General features: G+C 39.4%; 2 protein-coding genes across 2 annotated transcripts; both read right to left on the bottom strand.

Annotated features, from left to right (window-relative positions):
• Positions 1-391: 391 nt before the first annotated feature.
• On the bottom strand, positions 392-4,154 carry LOC137280898 (monocarboxylate transporter 13-like). Its single transcript, XM_067812087.1, has 6 exons — positions 3,800-4,154; positions 2,635-2,778; positions 2,160-2,402; positions 1,661-2,050; positions 1,381-1,506; positions 392-591 (listed from the first exon to the last, which is right to left on the bottom strand). Exons 1-6 carry the CDS (start codon positions 4,152-4,154, stop codon positions 392-394), a joined length of 1,458 nt encoding a protein of 485 aa, XP_067668188.1.
• A 5,021-nt stretch (positions 4,155-9,175) lies between these two features.
• LOC137280897 (monocarboxylate transporter 13-like) lies at positions 9,176-12,729 on the bottom strand. The gene is made up of 6 exons (XM_067812085.1): positions 12,375-12,729; positions 12,073-12,216; positions 10,888-11,130; positions 9,980-10,363; positions 9,626-9,751; positions 9,176-9,366 (listed from the first exon to the last, which is right to left on the bottom strand). Exons 1-6 carry the CDS (start codon positions 12,727-12,729, stop codon positions 9,176-9,178), a joined length of 1,443 nt encoding a protein of 480 aa, XP_067668186.1.
• Positions 12,730-17,976: the final 5,247 nt, after the last annotated feature.

Genomic DNA, 17,976 nt, shown 5'->3' with positions numbered 1-17,976 from the left:
CATAAATGTGGACGTAACATCTTATCTACGTTATGATAGACGGGATGTAGCGGAACAATGAGCAGACTGTGTTTACACATATCATACAGACAGACAGACAAACACACCCAGGATGAACCTGATTCTGACAGAAAAATGGCAGAGGCCACCATAGTCAACTGAACATAATACCATGTCAACTAAGGATAAGCAGCCACGGCAAGCAAGTAGCAGTGACCAGACAAGTGGACTACAGTTGACCCTCTTGACCTCGTCCTCATCAAATGTCTGACTATCAGTCTAGTGGTAAGTGTGTCAACAAGTAGTATGTAAAGGAGATTTAAAAAAGCTCAGTTCATGACAACAACAAGTCTCCACCAGCAACAACACAGCAACTGGGGGCTGGTGATTACTAAGAACCTTCAACAGAGCTGCTCTGATGGAAACCGTGGTTGTTAATCCCCACAACCGTATCGCTGAATGATTGCTGCTTGGCTCGGCAAGGCAGCTGGTGCCGCACGACCACTGTGAGCATTAGCACCATCGTGGCAATAAAAGAACCCCCGGCACAGAAGAACGTCATATCCTTGTCCAGCAGCCTTGACAAATAACCTGGAAAATAAACATGCAGCGTCATTGTCACTTTCGTTTTAACTGTGCCATTAAGGATTACATTGCTTCGCTATCAAACTGGGTCCGGTAAAAGAAATGTGTGATCCTTTATCCCCAATTAGTGCAGGATAACATACCATACTTCTAAAAGTATACAGAGGTGATTGTTACAGGGCCATTGTCACATGGAATATTGTCATTGGAAATTCAGTGAACTTCTTGATCTGAACAAGATAAAGATAAAGGTGTTTAAATGATCGAAGAAACAAGCAGCTGTTCTTCTTGTGCGAAATTTGCAAGAAATAGGACCCAATCGAAGAGAAAAAACACATTCCTGTCTCTTCCTGTCATTTGTCATCCATTATATGATGAAATAAATCATTTTTGTACAGTACAAATGGTGTTCAGAAACGATTTATTGCGTTGTGCTGACAATATCTAAAACATTTATATGCTCCTTTTACGGTGTGGTTGAGTGAGTTTTGGAAATTGAACAAAGCACAACCCCTAGCTTATTTCAGGTACAATAACAGTTTAGATAAATAGCGCCGTTTCCATTCACTGTCTCTTCCAAACAGTACATTTCAAACCTCGACAAATCTTCTTATTCATGCCGCAAGACAAGGTAACATTGATTTATGAATTTATTTGTCTGCTTCCAGTTGTAACCTAAAAGCCAATGTATTAAATTTATATATGCTTTTCGTTATTATTATTTCGTGACCTAAGTTTATATATCTCTGAGTCTTTAGGTTTAACTCCACATAGCTAAATTCCACTCAAACGTACTTTGTAAAGGTCCTCCACCAAATGCTCCAATACCTTGACACATTACACATATGCCAAACATTTTGGAGAGATTACCGAGTCCAAACAGCTTGACTAAAACGAGAGTATATACACCGTTCCATCCTCCTGAAACAGAGATATGCCTGTAAGTACACTGTTTTCACATACGAACACCATACTGGATTTAAAAGATGTGTCTAAGAGTAATACGTCATTATGAAAACTGGAGAAAGTTTCATATGAATTAACTCTAAAGATGTTTTTGGACGGTAAATCTCACCTAGAGCTAGTCCGTATGTTGCGCCGTTGATATAGAAATCAAGAGATCTTTCACACAGTGGTACAAGGAGATCTGTGACACCACACATGCACAATGAGAATAAGAATATGTAGTTTGCTGCCTTGCTGCTTGCCATAGAGATCCCAGAAAAGATGACACGACCAGCCATGCTTCCATATCCCGAAGTAGAAACTATAAGCGCAGCCTCGGATGTCGTTACGCTCGACAGCGAGGCTGTTACGTAGGACGGCAGAAATGTGGAGAAAGTGTAGTAGCTGAAGCCGAGGGTTATGTGAGCGATGGAGACAGTTATTGCTCCTGGAATCCTGAATATCTGGAGACAATTCACCATTGTTTGACGCAGCGAGACAGTTGGATCGTCAGAAGAATCTTAAACAATGGAAAATGACACTGTGAAACAATGCTTCCCTACACCGATCTTTCGAAATGAGTTGAGTTAAAATCGTGGAATTTACTGCGGATTCTTCTGAAAACTTACTTGTACTGTTCCTTGGTGTAATCAACAGAGCGCAAGGTACGAAGTGTAGTGTCAGTGCAGCATTGATGAGACATGCACCCCGCCAACCAGTCGTGTCGGCAGCAAGGGCTGATATCGGTGGCAACGTCAACATTCCAATAGCTATCCCCGTTACAGATATTCCAACAGCTACTGGCCGCCATTTTGAAAACTGTTTTGTGACGTGTACCATGGTGGATGTATAAGTTAAACACGCTCCAGTACCTGAGGTGAAAATATAGCAGATAGGATATGTTTCCTTTACAAAGAATTTAGTCATCCACGTACAATTCCACGATAGTGGATAACTATTGATTCTTTAGTTATCATATCATATTTGCCGTAGAAGTAGTAATCACGTTTTGTGTAATGTGTTTTTTAGGCTTTATTAGTTTCTGCACCTGAACACCATATGATTGATCCTTTAAGGGCCATAGGACCTGGCGTTGTTACTTACCTGGCAAAGCACCGAGTGCGAAGTACAGTGCATTTAGGTCGTTCACCTGGCTGCCAACGATAAAGCCAGATACAGCCAGCAAACCTCCTAACAACGTGGTCCAGCGACTCCCAAGGCGATCCACACACAAGACTCCAAGAAAGGCTGCAAGTACGGTTACTTTATGCCATTATTGTTGGTGTATAACGTTGTTTCAGCTCAATGCAACATAGATTAAGTGAGTTAAAATGCATTGGCAGTATTTTAATCATACCGTGTCGAGAGAATATCATAAATCAATAACAAGTATATTTAAACAGAATTACATCCTGTTGTTGATGGACAGTAAAATAACTATACGAGCACAATAAACACAATATAAATATATTTGAGATCGCCAGCAACCAAAGTGAGGTCCACCAAGTTATCGAGGAGGAGTGAGGACTTATAGTACTTTTGTTTCCTACACAGTTCGCCAGCAGAATTTACACAGTCCTTTCAACTTCTAATAATTAGCAATGTCAGTCAGCGATCTTAAGTATTACGATTAAAACTGGTCAGTGTATGAATTTCTTTGGGATTACATAACGTCTTAGGGGTACAATATGTATTCAGCACCTCTACCCCTATCAATGGGTCACAGCCACTAATCTAAGGTCGTAATAATATTTTGTCTATATATGTCATGAATGGTGATGAATAAATACTTTGAAAATATTATGAAATCATAAACTCAAGCTCAAGAGCAGGTCAACAAGTGATAGTATGTTTTCGAATGCCTGCTTCTATATAGTATTTCAAGACAAATGTTCCAAACACGGTGGTAAATTTACATGCAAATTTCATTTGGATTGCTTTATGAATGGTATGAAAATGGTAGTTCAGTAGGGTCGAAACTCCGAATTCCGAAATCAATAGATTGAAACTAACACGATGTGTGACACTATGTTATTACCATTTGCATCGAAACATTGTTTCAATGGCAGATTGTCCCGAATAATAATAAATGTCTCACAAACGTCTTGCTTGTAATAATCGAATCAGACTGGCTTGTCAATCATCTTACCTTTACATTGCACCGCTTAATAATTTTTTTTTCATGCACACATTGATCAATTATTACTTACAAAGAGTTGACACGCATACAACAAACAAATACGGCTGTCAATAATGGCATTTAGCGTACATGCAATCCCAGAAAATCCACCGAAGAGAGATCCTATCCACGTCACCTCCTCCTCTGAGACGCCAAGAGAGTCCTTCATGTATGTATACATTACTCCGTACGAAGTTGCTAGACCGCCATAAAACATGTTGGCAACGAAACAGCTCACCACAGAACCAATCTGCCAGTATATGCTTGTGCTAACTCGACGTGTGCCTTCGACAGAGTTCGTCACAGAGATGTTTTCTGTGGGAGATTGCCTATGATGAACACTTCCAACATTATCACCATTTGGTGGACGACCGGGACACTTCTCGTCTCGACATGTACCCATTCTGAATTCACCAGGAACATCCAACACATCGCCGGAAAACATTGTAACAAGCTCAAACACACAACAGTTCTGCTTCTGAGAATAGCTACAAGATCACAGCAGGGTGAAAGCGATGTAATTTCTTTCGCGCTTTCTGGTGAAGGGTGTGTGCCATCCACATGAGGTTTACCTCAAAATACACATCACATGACCATAGTAATCACATGGCTTTGATCTGGCTTGGTCTAGATACTGAGCAGTCCAGCAGTGTGTTACCCACTTTGTACGTGACAAGTAATGTAATTTACTTGACAAATCATCTAGGTTTGCGAGTTGCACACTCAAACGGTGATGTATCGACCTTATGAACTTCACTGGAACTATTTTATTAACATATATATGATTGCGGGGCGGTGAGGTAGCCTAGTGGTTAAAACTTTCGCACTTCACGATTCGATTTCCCACATGGACACGATATGTGAAACTCATTTCGGGTGTCCTCCGCCGTTATATTGCTGGAATATTTCTAGATGCGGCATAAAACATAAAGTCTTTACTTCAATCACTATAAATTATAGCACAGTTTTCTCTTGGCATCGACAACAGTGTTTGTGAATACGGGCCTAAACATAATTACATGTAGCAAGTAAAGACCTAGATCACAGTTGGAAGACAGGAAATACTCCACGAAACACTTGAATGTCCAGGATGCATCTTCGTGTATGTGTATTCCTCAAATACTCTGCAAATGTATTTTAAGTCCCCATGGTTCCTAGTATGGTGATCTACCTTCAGTTGGTGGTGATTTTATATTGTATTATCAGAATAGTGATATCAGTTTTAACTTTCCATACTTGTTTCAATTGTAATTGTGATATTCCGGTTGTTTTACTGTCCTTTGGTGACAGGTTTTATAATGTATACATATTTCATTTCAATATCAAGCATGATCTCGTCACAGTATGACTGAAATATTGCCAATGTGACGTTAAATACTTACTCACTCACTCACTCAAAGAATCTAGATCGATGATTTGTCGCAGTGCTTTTCATACTGATCTATATTATATTTTATTAACCACGCATAGCATTTCACATCTTTGTTTAATAATTTCCGACTTCAGCATCACAAACGTCTGACATAACATCACCCTCCAGCAGTATAAGACATCTGCTTGCCGACGCATTCTGATAAGTTCACAAATGACATCAAACATTGCGCTTCAGTTCATTTTCTTTTTGTTAAAGTTATAAATCTGATTACACCTCGGATTAACTACACAGGTTTTTTCAAGGATAAATACATTCAATGAAATAAATACGTATGTGATATTTTTACGGTTACATATTTACCGTGATAACAATGTCAGAAATCCCCTTGTGAACCATCAAAACAGAACAAAGACAGGTTTAAAATATTCAGATAGTATTTTTATGCAAAGAGAGCAAGGTATACAAAGTCACAAGTCAATATAAAAATGCAGATTTCAGGTACAAATTCAAGAGAGACAAAATCTAAGTCAATGGGTCACAAAATACAATATAGCAAACTCACCAAAGTCTTGGTGTGAGAGAGAATCAACTATGGCAGAATGTCAACACAGCGATCGGTGCGACAGCAGATAATGAAGGTCAGGCGTTGACGGGTTTTGATGATCAAGCGTGGCAGAGATGTAACTCCAGCAAACAAGAAAGAATGAGTGTCGCCCTCAACACAGCAACACAGCGACCAGCCTTTTTATATATTCTAAGTGATTTCCCGAACGTTCGGGCACAAACGAACATCATCAACAAAGTAGAATAAGTCTCACAGAAGTAAACACATCAAAAACCAGGGGCACATAAATTCCGGAAAAGCAAAATGCTAAAAGTGTTGACCAGCTATTAAAACGAAATGTGACCCATCATATCTAATATTCAAAACACTAAGTGTTGCGACCCAATAATAATAATTAATTAATTAATAACAAATTACACAGACAATACACACTCGTAACAATATGAAAGAACTTTTAAGCGCTGCTTGACGTAGAGACCATCCTTGTGATGTGACTCGCATTATCGTGATCCACGATGGCAACAGTATCTACTAATAACGCTACACGACCCTGTGGTATACAACATAACATCTTTTAGCACAGTTGTCATAACTACATTATTATGTATATTTTGGTATTGAAAAATGAGGCACTATATCATAATATAAGCAGTACAATTCTGAGTGTTTCTCCTAAAGTATGTGTTGTCTATGAGATAATAGTGTTTTCATGAACATGTCATCTGAAGTTCACTTCTTTTAAAAGGGCATTTATAAACAAAAATGTTTGATTTAAAGTTCTGTACTCATATACTGAAATACTACTTCTGACAATCAGAAAGGAGTACGTACGGCAGACACCAAGCTGTAAATGGATCATGTTGTCGTCAATGACTAAATTATCAAATATTTATCTGAGTAACAAGCAACTACAATTAGATAACCACTTTCTCTCTGTGTAATTGTCGTAAAAGGCGACTAATGGGATCGGGTGGCCAGGCTCGCTGACATGGCTGACACATGTCATCGGTTCCCAATTACGCAGATCGATGCTTGTGCTTTTGATCACTGGATTGTGTGGTCCAGATCGGTTTATTTACAAACCGCCACCACGTAGCTGGAATATTGTGCGACGTAAAACTAAACTCACTCACGTGGAGGACTCACTTTCACAACTTGGAAAAAATACGCTGCTATCACAAAGAGGCCAAAATGAAGGTTTTTCATCTGCAACCAATATGCCATTAGGAGTGTTTAACAGCACGGTTGTACCTATCGCAAGAACGCATATTGCATCAAAATTAGATGCATATTAATATGCCTGTTAATGATGCGTAGCCTGACGGCGTCCACAGTGATTGGATAAAACATATGAAGTTCGGAGTGGGAGAAGATGTTTACGACCCACAAACCTTAGTATAGCCAGTATGAACAAAACACAGGTCTTCCCTCTCCAAAGTACATGCTTATGGAACACATTGGTTTCATTCAAGACAAAAGTATCCTTCCACAAATACAGTCAATTTATAGGGCTAAGCTCGGGTATATGACAGTATCAAAGAATTCCACGTGCTGTTCACGTGACTTGAAGATGTGGAACCACTCTCGGCCACGAATCCGGTCTTCATTACACAAAGGTTTATGCGACGTTTTATACCAGTTAAAGTTTGTCATGAGGGTGCATATTTCGATGAGAGGTGTTTTGTTGTAATGGTGCGATAGGTTGATGTGTCCTGGTTGTGGCCGGTTTCTGCCGTGCTAACGAATGAGATGTATAACAAGGAAGGTGTAACTAAGAGAAAAATAGTTGGTACTATGTAAAGTAATCTGATTTCTGTTGTTTCCCAAAATTATTAGGCAAGAGCCATGTCAGGTTGTAAGTTATTTCAGTTTCCCCAGGTCGCTCTTATTCCAGAACACTGAAACATCGTGTACCGGCAGAATGCTCCCAGGCTCCCATACCTTCTTCTGAATGTATCTATTTGCTTTAATATCCCGACAGACTTGTTGCCCATGGTAAAGTCAGTTTTCATTGACTGGTCTACTTCATAATAGTATACTAATGTGTGCTGTTTATTAAACGCACACAATGGTCAACTTTATCTTTGATGTTACTTGTTAAGTTCTATGCTTATTGTGCATTGAGACGTGTTCTTTTTGCTGGAAACCTAGAAAAGGGGTACTGAGGAACATACTCCTGCGTTTCACCGAAATGGACGATCCTCTAGTCGAATTGTCACAACAGAAGGATTATAATGTCTTGAACCGATTTATATTGCAATTTTTCTATATGTGTCTTGTAAACTTAAGTGTTGAACGTAATCATTATATTGAAGTGTATAATTTTCCCGCAACTATCAGCGGCTGAAGGAATGGTGTAAATCCAACTGGGCTTCACGCAGGACACAAAGGCGCCGTAAGTCTCCATGGTCCTTAGTTTGGTGATCTACCTTCAGTTGTTTGTGATCTCCAACCCGTTTTATAATGCATTGTCCATAAAAAAAAGTTTAATGTTACAGTCATATTCAAGTTTTAATTCTCTGTCTGTGATAATCTTGTTATTTTAGTGTCCTTCGTTAACAGGATTTTAGAATTTAATTGCGTTTAATATGAGCTGATAACCTTTTTACAGTCACGCGATATGGCTGAAATGTTGCCAATGTTACTATAAGCCTTAACTCACTGTAAGATACACGCAGCCTGTCGTAGTCGCTCGACACACATCACGATGATATTTTTGTTATGATAATATGTGTACATCTTGTATGCGACACTCTGCTGGATGGACGTAAAGTCTTTTTGTATGAATAAGGTCACCAGCTTAATCACTTCCTGTCGTTAATTCTTCCTCTGTGAGTGGCAAAATGGGTTTCCAATACATATGAGGCATATTATCACTCGCCAATTTGTGTTATGTTTTAGCTTTTTGTGTGTTAGCTAAATTTCAGTAGGCGAGATGTTTCGCATCCCTGCATTATTCAGTACACAGTTCTTGAATACACGAGTCCTCCTTTCAGGAATTCTTGCACCTTCCAGCCTAAAAATGCTACAAAAGTTTTTTTTAAAACAATCTGTCATTTTATTTCATTATGCGCACTAATATGCACATTAAATGAGTTATGCTCAGTTTGAAAATGAATTTGGAGGTTGAAGTAGCAAGAAAGAAACAGTACAGCTTCATCCCAAGAACTGGATAGCACATGTCAAGAGTGCTTCAAGAACAGAGTTAGTCTTGTAGAATAAATAAACATACCACACAGTACACTCACAGATGACATGTTACCTTGTCGCTACGTTGCTCTATGTAATGTTTCAATATGACTTCCCGCATTCACAACGTTGTGTGTTTGTTGTGAACTAGCATCAGAGGAAGCTCTTACACAAATCACAGAATAGCACCAACCAGTTTCAATTCACCTAAAGAAATCAAACTAGACACTAGACAAGGAGTCAACACTCAACTCAGAGACCAACATCGCAGACCACACAGCACCAACAAGGATATCGTCGAGCAGTTTATGAACCCCCATTTCTGCAGTCCCATTCGTCAGTTGAGTACTTTGTCTTGACTGAAACCCTTGTTATCGACACCAACAACCACTATTGTTAGCACACTTGAAGTGCCAGATGCCCTTTTCTTTTGCCAAAAAGCCACCATTACCAACATTGTTGTCACAAGAAATGAAGTTCCAGCGCTGTAGAATGTTATGTCCTTCCAAAGTATGGTTGCAAGGTAACCTGAAAAATATCAAACAAATCAGACCAATATCATATGAGGTGTTGTTCTTCAGTTACCATAGGTATGGCTAGAGTAAGTCCCTGACACATATGACGTGGCATCGCTCATCTTTATGTCATAATCAGCTTGCCTGTTTCAGACTGAGTTCAGAGAGAGTGTAGAAATCCAGCAGAATATTCTCACGCTGAGTTGTACGACGCCTAATAACCAACTCATTCGGTGAGACAGTTTACAAGGAACTGTTTAGTTAAAACTTACTTTGAATAGGCGGTCCGGCCAATGCCCCAAATCCTTGACACACCATGTTCATACCAAATGTTTTTGACAGATTATCAAGACCAAACAGCTCCACAAACACAACTGACAAAACACCCATCCAACCTCCTGAAATATGAAAGAAAATAAATACGTCAAGTGATTGAATCGAGATCCTTCCTTGGCCTAAAAGCTTGTTTAATAGTCATAGGCACTGACATTCTTATATACTACCCATCAAAAGTTTAGTCTCACCTAAGGCACTAACTATATGGTACAGTATATATTGGAGGAACCGACTGCAGCCGACACTCGTGTGTAAACGTGAGTAGTATAATATGTTGGAAACAATCTCACCTATAGCCAGTCCATTTACAGCACTGTTAATATGGTGGGTTGTGGGACCGTCACAGAGTGGTACGATCATGTTCGAGATGCCACACATGCAGGACGAAAAGAACAGTATGTAGCATATTCCATTCTTTTTCACCATGGCAATTGCACAAAATATAACACGACCAAATATACTGCCGTATCCAGACGATGAAACAATGAGCGCAGCCTCCGCTGACGTCATGCTGAATGATGTTGTGAGGTAGTCCGGGAGAAAGGTTGCGAACGTGTAGTAGCTGAAGCCGAAGGTAAGTTGAGCAATGGAGAAAGCCAATGCTCCCGGCAACCGATATATTTTGAAACAGTTGAACATAATCTCCCTCAATGAGACCTTTGGATAATGAACATCTGGAAATAAATAATTTAAAAAAATAGAATTGGTTTGGCTGGTTGGGTTTTTTTAAAACGCCGCACTCTATATGGCGTCGGTCTGTAAATAATCGAGACTGTAAAAGGCAGTCCAGTGATCAGCATCATGAGCATCGACCTTAGCAACCTTAGCAACCGATGACATCTGTCAACAAAGTCAGCGAGTCTGACCACCTAATCCCGTTAGTCGCGTCTAGCAACAGGAATGGGGTATCGCCCTGATTTTCACGGACCAAACCAAAGACTAGAGCAAGTGCTGCTATGATTATGTGTACTTTTCAAAACGTGAGTTTAGTTTCCGCCACACTCAGCAATATTCCACTTATGTGGAGTCGGTCTGTAAATAATCGAGTCTGGAGCAGACTTATGATTAGCGTAAAACTACACTCACACTTGAAAACCGTCAAAATCAAGAATGACAGCCCATGCATGGGTGGGCTCATGATCATACTGATACAGATATTTTACATAATTGCAAATGAACTGAAATATTGCGGTATCACCTTTGACGGTCCTCGGAGGTATCAGGAGAGCACATGGTAGGAAATGCATCGTCAGTGCACCATAGATGAGAAATGTACCCCTCCATCCCATATTCTCGGCAACAGCAGCAGAGAGTGGCGGCCAAGACAGCATTCCTATGGCTATCCCCGTTACTGCTATTCCAACGGCAACTGGTCGCCATTTTGAAAACTGTCTGTTGACGTGCACCATACCGGCGGTGTAGGCGATTGACACACCTGTTCCTGTCAGGGAAAGAGGGAAATACATGTATTACGTTTGTTTGATTTGGCTGACAGTGAACAAGTGAACAGCTTACTTGAGCAATAATGTAGTATTATGTAAATAAGACGTGGCATTCACAATTGTAGCATAAAGTGCAGCATATTCTGAGAGACCCACGCCAGAGCTTAAGCATATTTATACAGAATTATACAGTGGGACATTTACTGAATATATTCCAACGTGAGTTCCACACACTTGAAAGTCACAATAGATGTAGCAGTAGCAGATGACGTTACTTCTTACATCCGCCGCTGGGAAACCCGTGCCACAAAACTGGTATCAACCATATATTCATGGAAACAAATAATGGAACACCTGAAAGTACAAGTGTTCCTAGAATTTCACCCAAGTGCGATACAAAGCTTGTGAAGAAACTTGGAAAAGATTATAGGAACACTTGTATTTTCATGTGTTGCCATGTTCAGTTCCATGAGTATATGTGAAACTGATTTCCAAGCCTCGTGATTGGCTACTCGGTGGTGATGACGTAGTTTAGGTTATGACAGACTAATGCCTTGTTCACTGATCAGTTCTTGTTTTATCCTTTCAATGCTGACCATGAGGCAAATCACGCATAAATGTCTTGTTCCGTGACTCATGAGAAAAGTCGCGGACACAACTGGTATATCCAGACAATGATTTAAAACAAACGTAGCTTTGATTACACAATGCCAGTTAAAAAGTGGTCAAATGTAACATATGTTATATTTGGGATTGCACTTGCTTGGTTAAGTACAAATTCTAGTACTTTTTGAGCTGAGTCCCAACCGGGATTCGAACCCCATAGCTTTACGAGGTACCTGTTAGGCCAGTTACGTAAACACCTTTTCATAGTAACTTTATCACAAATCACGACTCGATCATCTATATGACGGCCGTTCACGTTACACGTTTTCACACACCTGGAAGAATGCCGAGGGTAAAATACAGCAGGTATATATTGTTCATCTGACTGCCAATGGCATAACCAAGTACAGTAAGTACCGCGCCAATTACAGTGGTGACGCGACTCCCGAGACTATCGACGCAAAACGTTCCAAGTATACCTGGAAAACATGAGGAAATGTTCAATTTTATGCGTGGTGCAGTTTAGCATGAGCATATGTGTGTGTATGTATGTATACATGATAACACTTAAATTCACTTGAAAAATAACTAATATCAATAACCATGATTTATCAGTGCAGAGCAATACTTAACGTACAGACAAACCCGGTACATGCACCCATGAGAGATCCTATCCAAGACAGTTCCCACTCCGTGGTGCCAAGAGGTTCCTTCATGTATGTGTACATTACTCCGTAAGAGTTTCCGAGTCCACCAGCGAAATAATTGGCAATAAAACAACTGACTATCGAACCAATTTGCCAGTATCGTTTGTTTTGTTTGGCCGTTGATTTCTCAGTTGAGCTGTTGGGATGCCTTTCCTCAGTATTTTTGTCATGATAAATGCCGTTGATATTTTCATTTTTGCATCCAGAGACGCTTGCACCTTCAACATCAACATGTTTGATGCCATGCTTCTCATGTATGTGGTTTCCATCCACAGTGAGCGGCATCGTGTGAATCCAGGCTTATAACAGATAACAATGCCTTGCAAACAGCAGCACCCAAACTGCAAACTACTCAAAGCTCACCATTTTATATTCAATCTCCCGCTGACGAGACACGTACAACAAGTACGTCAACTGGATCAAACTGGAGTTTTCTTGCAATGCTGAATTCTTGTCACGGTCTCGAACGATTCTTTGCTCGGGCTTTAATTGTTTGAATAAGGTAGTCTTATATATAAAAAAATATATGTCTTCCTAAGATAAGTACAAAGCGTCAATGCATTTCAGCTTTGGAACTATGTTGTACAATATGATCATATTTTCTGTATTTTCCAGTTAGAGATACAGAGGAACAGAGGTAAAGACTTCGAAATAACATAAAATATGGAAAAATGGTAGTAAAAGATGTGTCTACGTGCGTAGTTATGTCACTATTTGTGAAACATTCACTCAAACGAGAACGCTTTCTGTGTGAGACATCCGAATGGTGAATTTTGCAAATCTGTTCCAGACTTCTGGAAGCGCCTCACCAAGTTCAACCAGCGGTGTCGGCGGCCAGTGATACTGACGAATCTAGACGTTCTAGATGTGATGAATCGTAAAGGGGTTTGGACTCGACGCAAGGCAACTGGATGTGATCATAAGCACTGGCTATGAGATGACATGTCTTGTTGTGACATAAAGGTTTGATGTACATATATTGGTAGTGTAGCTTCCTATAAAGTGGTAGTGTTTAACAGTTAACTGATATTATTCGTGGCTGAGCTCTAGACGGTCTTGAACTCTTGTAAAATTATTATCCTCTCTAGATAGTACCTTATGACAATTTTCATCAAGGACCTTTACCTAAACCAGAACTTGGGTATGATAAATAATTTTATTTTTTTGAAAATGGGATGGAACCGGACGGATCACGGACGTATATAGGCCATGCCTTTTGATTACATTATGTATTTTAAATTTTACACAAAATGTTCAACTTGACTCAGGTAACCACATTCAATCAGATGAAGCATGACATGAAGTCAAAAGACGAATACATGGTATGTCCATGGTTCATGAGAATATTACTAAGTAATATATTCCTTTGAAAACAACGCTACCGTGTCAGAACATACATTTTGACTCTTCTGGTACAAAATGACAGATACATGGCAACAACGTCAAGGCCATCTCAGAAAGAACGTTACTATCTGTTCTGTCATATCTCTGAAAGCTCCTTTTCCCCACTTGCCTAGACGAGGCAAGAATAAAGCCTGAAAGTAAGAGTGTTTTTCGACTTGCCCGTTTCATTAGCAAAAAGATGAGAGAAGATATACCATGCAGCAGTCATTAACAACTCAAACACATTAATTTATAAAACAGAGATGTAGATGTTTTTAATCAGTTTAAAAACGAGCCTACAGAATCAATGATTTACATTTTCGTATTTTTATATACACGTGGAAAAAAATAGTTCAACACTTTTAATTCCACATAAGCATTTATTTATACTATGTTATTGTATGGACCTTTTGTGATCAAGGGCTAGCATGAAGTGCAGATATCAAGTTTCAGCTATTAGTGTGTGGAATGCTTGCATGTCGCAGAAGGCGATTGCAAGAGATAACAGTCGTCATCAATGAGAAGAAAACACTAGGCCTAACACAAATGACTACTCTCAAGTAAGATAAAGCCCTTTCCAGAATCACCGTACAGACTCGATTATTTACAGACCGCCGCCACATAGCTGGAATATTGCTGAGTGCGGCGTAAAACTAAACTCAGTCACTCACTCCGTGTAGAAGTGGCGTGTAGAAGACAGCGTGGCTTCAACATCGTCGCTTATCCAACCAACAGAACGTTCTGAGATCTCCTCTACCCATCCGGATAAAGAGCTAGATGACTTATACCAGCCGACGCCCAATAAACTATCCGGCGTCAGTTTCTATCCCCATGGCCGAAAAACAGCACCACTCTTTTGGTATAACTTTGATGTCATCATAGGGGATAAATATTTCATTGTAGGATCTTTTTACAGATGTTAATTTTCATTTAATCATTGCTTTTTTTAAGTACTTTCCTCCCTAGTAAGACGCGAAACATTCAAAGGAAATTAAAAGTTACCATTTTAAAAAAAAAAGAAAAAAACGAAAAAACCCGTAGTATCTCTCTGATGTTTCAGCGGCTGAAGGGATGGTGTAAATCCAGCTAGGGTCCATGCAGGTAGCAAATGTACTGTAAGTCCCCCATGGTCCCTAGTGAGTTGGTCTACATTTAGTTATTGGCGATCTTTAGCCAATTTTTATATTCTGTAGTTCCTAATAGTAATATTTTTGTAAGTAAAATTGTGGTATTCTAGATGTTTTACTGCTCTTTCGACAGATTATATATTACATATTATAATATCTGTGTTAGTGTTTTAGTTAACATATTAACTGTTTAGTCACAATATGGCTTAAATATTGCCGATGTGACTATAAATTTTAACTCACCCACGCTGATGTCACCATTATGGGGAGGATCCACTGGTCGATTTCCTTTGTTCATGACTAACTGCACAGCTGGAGTAAGTACAGTTTGACGAGAGTTGATTGACTATCAGTGAGATCTTAGGCAGGGATGTTGTAGAATATTTCGATGACCGTTCTCTGAAGCCCAGCGTGACTTAGCCACATCGTGCGAATGCCTGTGGAAATTTGTTTTCATGTCAGGGTCCTCGTCTAAACTCTATAGAGCATTTTGGGGATATTATAGGTCTCCAAATACGCCAGAGAATTGTTTCACTTTGTTCATAGTGAGACCAAAGTCATCCGTGTCTGATTTATTACAACAATATGAAGACCTACTCATACATACAAATACACTGTTTTCAGTAATATTCGAAAGTGTGAAGTATGTACAGGTCTGTTTGTATCATGTTGAAGTGTTTCATTTTACCAACAGTGAATCTTTCGTAAAGCAGGTGAAGGTTTATACGTGTTTATGCAGGAGCTCAACCATTAGCCGTGAGGATGCATTTGTTTTGAACAGTATTTCTATTTACTGCTATAAAATCTTGATGTATTCCGCTCGATCTGGTCAAAACCAGTGTTTTCAGGCTTACATCAGTATCTTCTCATCATTAATATTCATATACCTAGATTTAAGCTTTCTTTAAAGTTAGACATGCACAGACATCAAGATTTGGGACAACTGGCGATGAACGTGGTCGAGAGATCGCTGGTGGAATACTGATGTCAACATGATATCCATCACTGTGTCATTTTGGAACTATCAATCTAGCTCTACAGCAATTAATAGCTCGTTTAAGTTTGCAGGGTTTTTAAGTTATTCATGTTATTCATTAGAAATAAAACTAATTGTCAGGAAGAACATGCTTGACTGTGATTCTTTCGTCACAAAGAATTCAAAATGGTGGCTGTCACTATCTTTTGCGTTACATCTCGGATGCAAAATGATAGTAGTTAATGCTCACAGTATGTTTCGAATGATCATTAATACTTTATTTTATATATTTCAGAGATGATAAAATAGGTTTTGTTTCAGCTGTGATAACCTATACTTGGAGATGATGGCGCTTGCATCAGCTAATTTCTGTTTCAAAGGAGCTAAAAACATATATCTCGAACACAACATGTCCCAGTGAACGTTTGTACTTGCATTTCGTATTTTGTGAAAAAAAACAACGAATTTATAAGAATAAAACGGAAACTGTGCACAAAGTTACCTGTATCAAATTAGGGTATGAAAGCTAACCAGGTTTATTCCCTTACATAATTTTAATCGATCGACAACCTATACTTGGATCTGATGGCGCTTGCAACTTTCATTTTCTGTTTGAAAGGAGCTAAAGCATATATCTCGAACACAACATGTCTATTCCCTGTGAACTATTGTACTTGCATTTTGTATTTTGTGAAAAAAAGGCGAATTTATACGAATAAAACGGAAAGTTTGCACAAAGTTTCATGGGACCATGGGATGCTGCAACTCCACCAAGACTTGTCACACGCTCACGACAGACTGGCAGTACTGACAGGCCAAAGAGTGATAAACTGAAGGTCTCTACCCAACGTGGAGACCGATGTTTTCGGGTGCTGCGCCTGAGGAAACGATATACCACTGTAACGTCATCAGTCGCCAAAAGTATTGGACTTAGATTGTGACCAGACGACTCAGCATTCATGGTCTCTGTGCCGATCGACCTTTCAAGGGCATGATGCTGACATGCCAACACCAACGTGCCCGACTGAGATGAACCAGGACTGTGCTGCACTGGCAGCAGCGAAAGTGGCGAAATGTGAACTTAGGTGACGAAAGCAAGTTCCAGCTCTTCAAGATCTGTCCTCAATTCAGCAGCTTTGGGAATAACTGAGACGTCTTATCCGGAAAACACCAAAATCTACCATTGACGAAGAACGCCTTGGCAGCTGCTCTGCGAAAGCAATGGCATCGGATCCCTAATCAAAACGTCCGAAAACTCATCTTCTCAGTTTGAAGCCGGGTTCGGGCCTGCTTCAGTGCTAGAGGTTGCCACCTCCGTCGTTGAACAATATATGGTGCCCAGAAAGTTGTAGAAGCTCCCAGTTGATTCTGCATTAGTGATCGAATATTGGATAATGCACCTCAGTGGCATTCATGTGATCTTAGAACATGAGCTGCGTCGTTTTTCTTTTTTGCTATCTATTAAATACTGTTGCTGAATGACTGATTTTTGCAATAAAACATTTCATGTTACCATATTTAGCTTAAGTTTTGTTTTAGACCAGAGATATACATGATGGCATTTCTTTTGGACGCTAGTTTACCTATTTCAAAATAGATAATATACTGACTGATACATCTTTTGACTAGTTTAACATTTCTTAAAGATTTTTTATGAAAACCCGTGTTTTATATAGAAATGTCTTCGTTAATGTATCTTTTTTCAAACTAGTTATATTTTCATCTCTGTGATGCTCTAATATTTTTACTGTCCATCATCGACAGATTTTACACAAATGTTTACATTTTTTATTGTATGAATTGTTTTTCGTCACGATATGGCTGAAATATGTCGTTAGATATTAAATCACTCACCCACTTTAAATGAAAATATCGCTATGACATTGCCAGTTGCCATTGAGAAGCGGAACGAATTCTGAAGAGAGAACGTGATTGAGGTCAAGCTCTGGTGGATAAATGTCAGGATGTAGTCTTCCTTCAAAGGGTGGAATAACTGATTGTTTTGCATGATGCAGACCCTTATAACTGAAAATAGCGCAAGTTGGA

Source organism: Haliotis asinina, chromosome 4 (assembly GCF_037392515.1).
Source record: "Haliotis asinina isolate JCU_RB_2024 chromosome 4, JCU_Hal_asi_v2, whole genome shotgun sequence".
Lineage (NCBI taxonomy): Eukaryota > Metazoa > Mollusca > Gastropoda > Lepetellida > Haliotidae > Haliotis > Haliotis asinina.
The sequence above is the reverse complement of the archived record's forward strand: the minus strand, read 5'-3'. Positions and strand labels throughout refer to the sequence as shown.

Bases quoted from the DNA above. Each gene is read 5' to 3' on its own strand.
- LOC137280898 (XM_067812087.1), bottom strand. From the start codon at position 4,154: ATGTTTTCCGGCGATGTGTTGGATGTTCCTGGTGAATTCAGAATGGGT. The intron at 2,779-3,799 runs GTACGCTAAATG...CCGTACTTGCAG, and splicing joins TGGATTTTCTGGGATTGCAT to CCTTTCTTGGAGTCTTGTGT. The intron at 1,507-1,660 runs GTGAGATTTACC...TCTCTGTTTCAG, and splicing joins AACATACGGACTAGCTCTAG to GAGGATGGAACGGTGTATAT.
- LOC137280897 (XM_067812085.1), bottom strand. From the start codon at position 12,729: ATGCCGCTCACTGTGGATGGAAACCACATACATGAGAAGCATGGCATC. The intron at 12,217-12,374 runs GTACGTTAAGTA...CATGTTTTCCAG, and splicing joins TGCATGTACCGGGTTTGTCT to GTATACTTGGAACGTTTTGC. The intron at 9,752-9,979 runs GTGAGATTGTTT...TTCATATTTCAG, and splicing joins TGTAAATGGACTGGCTATAG to GAGGTTGGATGGGTGTTTTG.